Source organism: Squalius cephalus, assembly GCF_949319135.1.
Source record: "Squalius cephalus genome assembly, chromosome: 1".
Lineage (NCBI taxonomy): Eukaryota > Metazoa > Chordata > Actinopteri > Cypriniformes > Leuciscidae > Squalius > Squalius cephalus.
This window is the reverse complement of record NC_137122.1, coordinates 60,973,769-60,986,248: the sequence shown is the minus strand read 5'-3', so window position 1 is coordinate 60,986,248 and position 12,480 is coordinate 60,973,769. Positions and strand designations below refer to the sequence as shown.

At 43.6% G+C, this 12,480-nt stretch overlaps 1 protein-coding gene across 1 annotated transcript in view; it reads right to left on the bottom strand.

Annotated features, from left to right (window-relative positions):
- Window positions 1-12,480, bottom strand: part of LOC307170642 (uncharacterized protein) — a 67,552-nt gene that overhangs the window by 36,000 nt on the left and 19,072 nt on the right. Inside the window, exon 3 of the mRNA XM_079891835.1 lies at window positions 8,689-10,671. Within this exon, the coding sequence (XP_079747961.1) occupies window positions 8,689-10,671 (1,983 nt within the window). The remainder of the gene's footprint in view (window positions 1-8,688; window positions 10,672-12,480) is intronic.

Here is a 12,480-nt window from a genome sequence, read left to right as displayed (position 1 = left end):
TTTAGTTCTGCCCTGAAAAAGCTTTTTCGCATAACAGATGTTAAATAGCCTAGTCCACAAGACAAAATACAAATACAAAATACAAGACAAATTACATAGACTTGATTTTTAATATTGTGTGTCATTACCTGAATGATCCACAACTGTTTTTTTTTTGTTTTTTGTAATGGTTGTTCATGAGTCCCTTGTTTGTCCCGAACAGTAAAACTGCCCAATATGTCACGGGAGGTCAAAAAGTGAAGCGAGGATTCAAGTGCAGGAAAGGAATTTTTAATGAATAACAAACAAAACAGACTAACAACCAAAACTCCCTCGTGGGGGAAAAACAAGGCAGGCAAACACTCAAAACATAACACAGGGGAAAACAGAGACAACGATCCACACAGACTGCAAACAAGAGGGAACTAATAAAGGGAAACTAATCAGGGGGAACAGGTGGGAGAACTCAAACAATAATCAGATAACAAGTAGGGCGGGGCTAACAATGACACAAGCACATGGCTCAACATAACAGACACCCAAGTGCAGAACAAGACATGACAGACATGTGACATAACCCCCTCCTTAAGGAGTGGCTTCCAGACACTCCACTAGAACGGGGGGGACAGACCAGGGCGGGACGGAGGGGACAGACCAGGGCGGGACGGGAGGAACAGGCCAGGGCGGGACTGGAGAAACAGACCAGGGCGGGACTGGAGAAACAGACCAGGGCGGGACTGGAGAAACAGACCAGGGCGAGACGGGAGTGACAGACCAGGGCGGGACGGGAGGGACAGACCAGGGCGGGACGGGAGGGACAGACCAGGGCGGGACGGGAGGGACAGACCAGGGTGAAACAGGGGGAACAGGAAGGACAGACCAGGGTGGGGCAGGGAAAACGGACAGTTCGGGAGGCCAGGGCAGAGCTGAAAGTCCATCGGGCGGCCAGGGCGGAGCAGAGAGTCCATCGGGTGGCCAGGGTGGAGCAGACTTTCCCTCGGGCGGCCAGGGCGGAGCAGACTTTCCCTCGGGTGGCCAGGGCGAAGCAGACTTTCCCTCGGGCGGCCAGGGCGGAGACTCTCTCTCGGGCGGCCAGGGCGGAGACCTTCCCTCGGGCGGCCAGGGCGGAGACTTTCCCTCGGGCGGCCACGGCGGAGACTTTCCCTCGGGCGGCCATGGCGGAGACTTTCCCTCGGGCGGCCACGGCGGAGACTTTCCCTCGGGCGGCCACGGCGGGGACTTTCCCTCGGGCGGCCACGGCGGATACGACCCCTCGGGCGGCCTGGGCGGAGACGACCCCTCGGGCGGCCTGGGCGGAGACGACCCCTCGGGCGGCCTGGGCGGAGACGACCCCTCGGGCGGCCTGGGCGGCGACGACCCCTCGGGCGGCCTGGGCGGCGACGACCCCTCGGGCGGCCAGGGCGGCGACGACCCCTCGGGCGGTGTAACTGGCACCAACGGCTCAGGCACTGGAACTGGCACCAACGGCTCAGGCACTGGAACTGGCACCAACGGCTCAGGCACTGGAACTGGCACCAACGGCTCCGGCTCAGGAACAGGTACCAACGGTTCAGGCACTGGAACTGGCACCAACGGCTCCGGCTCTGGAACTGGCACCAACGGCTCAGGCACTGGAACTGGCACCAACGGCTCCGGCTCAGGAACAGGCACCACCGGCTCAGGTACTGGAACAGACACTGGCTCCGGCTCAGGAACAGACACTGGCTGCGGCTCAGGAACAGACACTGGCTGCGGCTCAGGAACAGACACTGGCTGCGGCTCAGGAACAGACACTGGCTGCGGCTCAAGAACAGACACTGGCTGCGGCTCAGGAACAGACACTGGCTCCGGCTCAGGAACAGACACTGGCTCCGGCTCAGGAACAGACACTGGCTCCGGCTCAGGAACAGACACTGGCTCCGGCTCAGGAACGGACACTGGCTCCGGCTCAGGAACGGACACTGGCTCCGGCTCAGGAACGGACACTGGCTCCGGCTCAGGAACGGACACTGGCTCCGGCTCAGGAACGGACACTGGCTCCGGCTCAGGAACAGACACTGGCTCCGGCTCAGGAACAGACACTGGCTCCGGCTCAGGAACAGACACTGGCTCCGGCTCAGGAACAGACACTGGCTCTGGCTCAGGAACAGACACTGGCTCTGGCTCAGGAACAGACACTGGCTCTGGCTCAGGAACTGGAACAGACACAGACACAGGCTCAGGAACAGACACTGGCTCCGGCTCAGGAACAGACACTGGCTCCGGCTCCGGCTCAGGAACAGACACCACCGGCTCAGGAACAGACACCACCGGCTCAGGAACAGACACCACCGGCTCAGGAACAGACACCACCGGCTCAGGAACAGACACCACCGGCTCAGGAACAGACACCACCGGCTCAGGAACAGACACCACCGGCTCAGGAACAGACACCACCGGCTCAGGAACAGACACCACCGGCTCAGGAACAGACACCACCGGCTCAGGAACAGACACCACCGGCTCAAGTGTGTACGTAGCCCACACACACCACATGGCTGTGGCCATAATGGCCAGTGTCGCGGTCACTGAGGCCTCAGGCTCAGGAACAGACACCACCGGCTCAGACACAGGCTCGACGGCGGCCATCTTGTCAGGGGACACAGGCTCAGCAGGCGTGACGTGAACAGGCTCGGCGGCGGCCATCTTGTCCGAAGACACAGGCTCGGCAGGCGTGACGTGAACAGGCTCGGCGGCGGCCATCTTGTCCGAAGACACAGGCTCGGCAGGCGTGACGTGAACAGGCTCGGCGGCGGCCATCTTGTCCGAAGACACAGGCTCGGCAGGCGTGACGTGAACAGGCTCGGCGGCGGCCATCTTGTCCGAAGACACAGGCTCGGCAGGCGTGACGTGAACAGGCTCGGCGGCGGCCATCTTGTCCGAAGACACAGGCTCGGTGGCAGTGACGACCATCTTGTCTGAAGACATAGGCTCAGGAACAGTCTCTGGCTGGGCAGACGTGACGTGAACAGTCTCTGGCTGGGCAGACGTGACGTGAACAGTCTCTGGCTGGGCAGACGTGACATGAACAGTCTCTGGCTGGGCAGACGTGACGTGAACAGTCTCTGGCTGGGCAGACGTGACGTGAACAGTCTCTGGCTGGGCAGACGTGACGTGAACAGTCTCTGGCTGGACAGACGTGACGTGCTTCCTCTTCCTCCTCCGCCTCCGGACCACCGGACTCGAGACCACCGAATCCGGGACCATCGGAACTGAGACCATCGGAACTGGGACCTCTTTAGCAGGAGGATTACCGTGACGCTCCAAGGAATTCACAAATTCCTCAAACGTCGTATGTTGCAAAGCTCTCATTATTAGGAAGTCGATGGGTTCATCAAGGGCGTAGTTAAACAAGTCCTTAAGAGCCTCAACACCAAGCCCCAGTCCTTCTGCAGCAGTGTTGAATTTCACAGCAAACTCTCTCACATTAGTCCCCATCTGACGAAGGGAACTCAAAGTGCTGAAACGTACAATACGCTCATAATGCGGGCAGGAAATAGGAGGCTGGATTGAATCCTTCCGCTGAATCCTCATCCTTGTGGTGGATCGTTCTGTCACGGGAGGTCAAAAAGTGAAGCGAGGATTCAAGTGCAGGAAAGGAATTTTTAATGAATAACAAACAAAACAGACTAACAACCAAAACTCCCTCGTGGGGGAAAAACAAGGCAGGCAAACACTCAAAACATAACACAGGGGAAAACAGAGACAACGATCCACACAGACTGCAAACAAGAGGGAACTAATAAAGGGAAACTAATCAGGGGGAACAGGTGGGAGAACTCAAACAATAATCAGATAACAAGTAGGGCGGGGCTAACAATGACACAAGCACATGGCTCAACATAACAGACACCCAAGTGCAGAACAAGACATGACAGACATGTGACACAATAGTCTTTAGAAAAAAATCCCCCAGTTCCTGCACATTCTTTGCTTTTCCAGAACCTTCTGCATATTTGACTCCTTACTAGCAGTGACTATGATTGTGAGATCCATTTTTTCACACTGGTGACAACTGAGGGACTCGTACACAACTATTACAAACGCTGCAAACATTTAGTGATGCTCAAGAAGGAAGCATCCGTTAAGAGCCAGGGGATTCAACTTTTGAAATGTATCGTTCGTGTAAATTGTTCTTATTTTGTTTAAAAGTTAATTAATTAATTTAGTCCTGCCCTTCAGAGGCTAAATAAGATATTAGCATGTAAAAAAAATAAGAAAATTTAAACATCACCATCATCTTGCTCAAAAGTTTGCCCCTAGCTCTTAATGCATCGTGTTGCATTCTTCAGCATTACCTTGCAGATTCTGAAAGATGTATAATAGGTAAACGTATGACTGCAGCTATACACTGCAATCATTTTGTAAGGGTTAAAATATTAATTTAAGAGCTCAGTGTTGAGACCTTTCACCGGAATTTGATTGAGAGGCGACCTGACCAATCATAATGCAGATATCCGCCATTTTTGTCTAACAAACAAACCAAACCAGTTAGTAGATTAAAGTCTAGTGGACTTGAACTTGAAAAATGGTGTATTGATTTCTTTTTGCAGTTTTGATGTTCATTCATGTTTAATTTGTGCTATAACTAGAAGAGATTATCAGTTCACGTGCTGCTTGAACTGAGGCGCTACACATTAAAGTGTCAGTCATGTTTGAAAGACTTTTTTTCACACCAAAAGTATGCTGGTCTTGTCTGTTGGCGCATTGTCAGTGTCCTCTTTTCTCTGCAATATATTTTTCACTGTGTGAGAACATGATGTGTGGCGTGAGTGCGGAATGGCTTGTCGGACGTAGCAACAGTAACTAAGAGGGGCGGGTCTTTGTTAAAGGTAAATTTCAAATTATTTAAATCTTTGTGGACTCGGCCGGACTCGACTTGGACGTTAAGGACTCAGACTCAAGTCCGACTTGGTCCTCTTTAGACTCGGACTTGGACTCGATTGTTAAGGACTTGGATTTGACTCGGACTCGACAAAGGTGGAATCGGACCCAATAAATTAACTACAATATAATTTAATATATAGAATGTGAAAAACTGTACGTTCAGAGCAGTATGTCTAAATACATAGTATTTGAAAAACAGTCTGCGAAAAAGTTGCCGGATAACCTAAAACTTCTGGCAAGATACTGAAGTGCGCATACGCTGGACACTTTACTATCCCATGAGGCCAAGGAAGAGGTTTTATGAATAGCAGTGAAGCGACATAACTGACGCTTGTAGGTCATATAATAATGACAACATGTAATACGTCCAGTTTCCATTCATACTAAACACATTCATACTAGGGCTACACAATGTATCGATTCAGCATCGATATTGCGATGTGCGCATCCGCGATAGTCATGGATTGATGGATAGCCTTGGATTATTTGCTAAATTTAACCATCATAGAGTAAAAGTTTATAATGTACAAGTTTTTTTAAGTCGAGTCAGGCATCAAGCGCAAGAGGACTTGCGTGCCATTTTCTTTGCGCACACACAAAGCCACGGAGACAGCATGTGAACACCGAATTCAGTTCCCTTTCTCTTTTTTCCAAGCTTAAACGGACAAGTGCACGTAAAATTAGGTTAAAATGTCTGTCTCTGCGAGTATCCTCATAAACACAGTCGGTTGTGTGCTGTAAACAATTGAGAAAGAAAACAGATGCGTGTCATTTATATTAGGTCTGGGCATTCGCCTTAAAGGGACAGCAGCTTAATGTAAGCTGTTAGATGTCAGCTGTTTGTGATACCAATGGTGATCAAACAACAAAAAAGAAAGAGAAAATGACTTTTGTAGCTTTAACAAAAATAAATTGTATTAATTACGGTAATCAATTATATTAGTTATATTTTATTTATACATTGAAGACTGTTATTCAATTTCTGTACCTGAATACTGTTAGATTTACCTGAAAAACAAAGCTCATTTCAATTGTATCTTTCTTCTATTGTATTTATCTATGCTCATAAATGATTATTTTCTATGCAGATTCACTTCCCTACAAAATCACCCGTATTATTCTAGACTGATTAATTCTATTCAAATAGAGCTATTCAAATCAACTGGTGAAATTGTTTATTTATACATTGCAATATCGGAGAAAAACTAAATATCGCAACGTAAGTTTTTTCCAATATCGTGCAGCCCTAATTCATACCATATATAACATTTTTAACGGTCATGAATGGTGTTCTAATTCAAATGTAGTGCCTACTCGACAGTACGCAATTGCGGATGCACCCTGAGCGTTGTAAACAGTTATTTCAGCGTTTAACGGGAAACATTTTAAATGGCAACAGAAAACTCGTCAATTGGAGTGAAGAAGAGACCTTTTCGTTATTAACTTTACTGTCCAAAAAGTCCATATAGAGAAAAAAAACTTGATAGTACTTAGCAATATAATATGAGGATGTGCAATGCAAGAGCCTTCATGTAAACAGGTTGCATGCAGCATTCGTCCAATCAATGAATCTAACACCACAAATATGCAAATAAGAATGTTAACCGAGGGTTTAGGAGTGTACAGCATGAAACATCAGTTTATAAATACCAAGGATTAATTGTTAACCCCGGGTAAATTATGATCAGTGTAAAGGTTTACAATGACCTCGGGTATATTTCAAGTGTGAAAAGCCCTCTTGTATGTCAATAATTAGTTATAAAACAGATAGTTCTGGAACTTGATTCTGAATGGTTGAGCCGTGTTCTAAGCCGTAGTAAATTACTCTACAAGGACTCAAGCCATCCAAGCCACATAACATTGTTTTATGCTCTTATCACGGTTACGGAACCATAGCATTAAGGTCCGGACTAGTGGGCTCAGACAGTTTCTGGTCAATCCTGTTCCTGGAGTACACACAGCACTGCACATTTTCAAATTCAACTCATCAGCTAGTTAGTAACGACTCCAAGACCTCAAAAATGTGTGTTAGATAAGAGAGACATTAAAAATGTACAGTGCTGGTATTGAAAATCAGTGACCTAAATCAAGATATTTCTTATTTTAATACAACATCATCGCAACTATGGAAGGCATTTTCTGCCAAATTTAAATAAATAAATTAAATGATTAAAATGAAAATGAAAACCAGATTAACGATTTCTTTACAGAAAACTGTAAGCAAAATATGTGACAAAATTGAGAATTAAAATTAAATGATTTCATTTTCACACCCGGCATTCAAACTGATTTTTTATTATGAATATAGGACTGACCTGAAGGAAAATGCTATATCTAGCCTACGGTAAATGCAGGTACACTCACTTTCTCTCTTTTTCTTTTTCTTTTTCTTTTGGCTTTTAGTGATTTTACTTCATGAAAGTTGCATACATAGATCCATATCTTTCAGGTTTAATTTGTATTGCGTGGTAACCGTTTTATAAAAGCAATAAGGTACTCTAGGCTAGTGCTGTATCTGAAAAAGTCACGGCTGAAGGGCGTTGTTAGGCACGATGCAAATATGAAACATTGGCTGAAGTCCTCGGTTAAAGCTAGCGGGTATTAATGTCTATATCTAAGCTATAATTGTTGTAGAAATCGTGTTACTAAGACTTTTGTACACCCAAATAGTTGAATTTCCAAAACAGCCTAAGACATGAATGAACTTCATCGCAACTGAAGATGCCCGTGACTCAGGCCGAGGAACTGCAGTGCGCCGAGGGTTTGACGCAGGCTGGTCAGGCTGGTTGTTTCCACTAATGCTGCGGCAGCTTCCCGCAAAAGCTCACTAACAGATTTCGCCATATCTCGTCGTCTCGATTACAATATAATCACATTTAAATAATTTCGTTTCACACATTCACTCATGCACATGGAACGTCGACGATTTCGCTTTACAAAAGGCGTGTCTCTAGCGCTGTTACTTGAATAAGCCACAGCCACTCATTAACATAGAATTTGCATGCAGGTTGTCATTGAAAATGAAAATGAAAGCTGTGAAATAAAAGAGGAATTAAAATGACAACTAAAATTTACATTTGAATTTGAATTGTGTCACTATTAGAGCTTTGTAAAAACTGGATTTGTAGTTTCTTTTTCACGTTTGGCTTTTCATTTTAATATTGGCAGTCTTGCCTCGAGACTGTAGTGAAAATGAAATGTGAAATCACCAATTGCATTTTATTTTTCAATTTGACAGGGATGATGCACTGTCACCGTGAAAATGAAATCATTTCATTTTAATTCTCAATTTTGTCACATATTTTGCATACAGTTTTCTGTAATGAAATCGTTAATTCATTCGTTAATTCAATCGTTGGTTTTAATTTTAATTTTAATCATTTAATTTATTTATTTAAATTTGGCAGAAAATGCCTTCCATACGCAACTAGATATAAGAGGTAGCCTAATTTTAAAAGTTTGATTTCTAGACCAGGAAAATGAATATATTTTTCTAAAAATGCTTAATCCATATCCAGCAAATTATGAACAATGGAAAAGTCATGTAAATTCATTGGTTGAAAAGATATTCAGCTTTTAAAACTTCAGAAATGTAATTACTTGGATTTCGATTATAATTACAAATTAAAATAATTATTTTAAATATTTTAATCTGTAGACACTTCAAATTTATGTACATAAAAAAGTAATTAAAGCGCATTTAGCTAAACTATTAGCCTACATGAGATGTATTATGTTCATATTTCAATTCAGTTTATATTATGTTCATATTTTCACACTCACAGAGCTTTTCTGCAGTTCCTCAGAGCAGGTAACAGTCTCCTTCGACCCTCTTGTGATGATCTGATGTTTTTAAGGTCAAACTCATCCATTACCTTTTCTGACATCAGGATCATGTTTGCCAAAGTTGAACATTGCGCAAGAGAAAGGTTTTTGTTATTTGTTCCAGATTGTAAGAATGCCTGCATTTCGTCAACAAGAGAACTATCCTTCATCTCAATCAAGCAGTGACACAGATTCATCCATCTTTCAGGACTGACATTGTCTTCTGGACTTTCTGCGTTTTCGTGTTTTTTAAGGTTTTGGATTATTTTCTCTCTGCTCTCTGGGTTCTTCTCTGTGCGAATCAGCAGATCCTTTACAAGCAACTGATTGGACTCCAGCGAGATGCCATGAAGGAATCGAAGGAAAAGATCCAGGTGTCCATTTTTACTCTTCAAGGCTTTATTCATTGCTCCCTTCAGAAACACATCCAGAGAAACATACTCACACCAACGTATGACCTTTCCAGATCGAGTTATGGACTTTCCTGTCAGGAAAATTTCTGTCAGGAACATTTTCAGAACTTCACTGTTCTGGTTTAAATAGCAGAAAAACACATACAGTGCTGCAAAAAACTCCTGAAAGCTCAGATGTACAAAGCTGTAAACCTTCCTGTGATAAATCACAGATTCCTCCCTAAAGATCTCAGTGAAAATCCCAGAATACACTGAGGCGTCAGTGACGTCTATGCCGCTCTCAATCAGGTCCTCCTCATAGAACATCACATTGCCCTTCATCAGCTGATTGAAAGCCAGTTCAGCAAGTTTCTCAATCACTTCTCTGTTGGACTGCAGGAGCTTCTCTGGATCTCTCTCTTCATACTTCTGGTTCCTCATGGTAGTCTGAATGAGGAGGAAGTGTATGTACATTTCAGTCAGAGTTTGAGGGATTTCTGCACTGAGATCTTGTTTCAGGATGTTTTGAAGCACAGTGGCTGAGATCCAGCAGAAGACGGGTATGTGGCACATGATGTGGAGGCTTCTTGCTCTTCTGATGTGTGAGATGATTCTGCTGGCTTGATGCTCATCACTGATTCTCTTCCTGAAATATTCCTCCTTCTGAGGCTCATTGAATCCCTGAATTTCTGTCACACGGTTGATGTATTTGGAGGGGATCTGATTGGCTGCTGCTGGTCTGGTGGTGATCCAGATGAGAGCAGAGGGAAGCAGATCTCCTTTCATGAGGTTTGACATCAACACACCCACTGATGAAGACTCAGTCACATCAGAAACTTTCTCACTGTCTGAAAACATCAGTGTAATTCTGCTTTCATCCAGACCATCAAAGATCAACACAACTGTACATTTATCATAAATCTTTGAGTCCAAATCTTGAAATTCAGGATGAAAGTCCAGCAGAAGTCTGTGAAGACTGTACTGGTGATCTTTAATCAAGTTCAGCTCTCTAAATGGAAGAACAAACATGAAATCTACATCCTGATTGGCTTTTCCCTCGGCCCAGTCCAGAATGAACTTCTGCACAGAGACGGTTTTTCCAATTCCAGCGATGCCTTTAGTAAGAACAGTCTTGATTTTGTCCTTTTTCTCTCTTCTCTTCTCCTCATATCCTAGTTCAGGTGAAGGATCAAAGATGTCATTGCAGTTGATTGGAGTGTCTTGGAGTGTCTTGTAACTTTTCTCCATCTGTAGCACCTCATGTTCTTCATTCACTCCTTCACTCTCTCCCTCTATGATGTACAGCTGTGTGTAAATCCTGTTCAGGAGGGTCTGATTCTCTTGTAGTTTGATTCCCTCAAATACGCTCTCATACTTGTTCTTCATGCTGGTTTTGTGCTGGTCTTTGACTCTCTGCAGATCATCATGCACTGGCTGGTGAGAGTCGAGCTGCAGGGCTGCTTCTGTGTCATGATGACTAATGTGTTTCTGACAGGAGGATGTGCTGGTCTGACAGGACACGTCTCTGATCTGGTCAGCTCTCACACCACTGAAAACACATTAAGATGAACAGAGACACAAAAATAAATATAAAAAATATACTATACCACATGTAGAAACTGACTTCCTAATATCACACATGGAGATCCTTTATAGTTCTAAAAGTAATGAGACATCAATATTTCAGTAGTCAAAATGTTTGAATAAAAGAGAAAAGTGGTTAAAATTCTTGACCAGATTTAACCATTATTTTAAAATATCACAGAAACACTGACATAAAGAAAAAGCAGTGTTCATGTGAAATAATTACATGTAATTGATTTACTTGTAAATGGCGACGGATGATACTTAAATCAACAGTTATTCTGAAGAATATATAAAGTTTGCTGTTGAAGCTCAAGGCAAAAATAATTAACATGATAATAAACAGCTGGCTTACTTTTCCATTTATTGACATGACATGATTTGATTCAGATGGTAAATATCATATTAAGTTGGGTGTCCAACTTAGAGATAATCATCATATTTATAATGAAACCATTATATTTAAAAAGTATATATATTAATCGTATAATAAAATATCACTATTATTGTTACTACTGTAAAGCCAATATAATTTTTTATGGGATCTCCTTCAAAACTTTCAGAATCTTTAGTTTTTAAATATTTTTCTGTGTTTTTATCAAGCGTGCCGCACAAGCCCTTAAAATGAAGCCAAAACGTCTCGATCGCCCCCCAGTGACTGGTCCTAGTATAGGTCATAAGCCCCGCCTCCCCGTGTTATTCAACGGGACGTGAGACCAACTAAACAATTAAATTACACTTCAAATATCTTTATTCCAAAAGTGGTTTCTTTCATTTGCTGTCGTTTTTATCACGCTGATGTAACTTCAAGTGTCCGTTTCAAAAATAAGTTGGTTTTTAGTTAATTACGTGATCCGGTGGTATAACGTCATGATTGACAGCTGTGATTGACAGGTTCTCTGAGCGAAGTAGTCACAGAAGCACCAACGGACATCTTTTTCGGGATCTTCGGAGGACTGAGGAGATTGTATTTACTTTATTTTAACAAGCCTCTTGTCGTACTGCAATCAATTTTTAAAAAAGAATGCAGAATCCACTCTCCCTGAGTGCATTCTGCGAGAGTGAGGGCGGAGCGTTGATTTCGCGGCTTTACTTCCTGCTCACTACTGCGCAGGTCTGGTCCCGAAATCACTACTGCGCAGACTCAAGATCCAATATGTCAGCGCCATATCGGGACACTGGCGGCTTCAGTTCTCATCAATGGAAGAGAGCGAAGGGGCGTCGTCCATCTTTTTTTACAGTCTATGGTTTTTATAATGAACAGTTTCATTTTAATGACAGTATATTATTAAACAAAAATGCATTTACTTTATTTATTAAAATAAACAGAACGAAAGTGATTGTTTTGAACAAGTACTAACTTCGATATTATGCAAAACACATTACTTTATTGCTAAAGTTGTATCAATACTGGGGGCCTTTTGCCTCATCCTGGTGAGTTTTTTTTTTTTTTTTTTTTTACCCAGACTCTGGATAGTCAGGGGTAAAAGGCTTAAAGGTTATTGCTGCCTCATACATGTATAAGATTTTTTTACCAAAACAAACCACGTTAATGATTTATTTTCCCATAAAATGTATTGATCCATCAATATTCAATAAAAAACATGTATTTATTCTGCAATCATATACTATGCATAAAGAGCAAATGGCTCTGAATAGAGAGCGAGATTCCAGAGGCAGCCAGAAAAACATACTCCAGTTAATATTAGATCAATACATTATTAAAACTACACCTGCAGACCTGAGTTCACCTTCACTGCACCACAGTTTGACA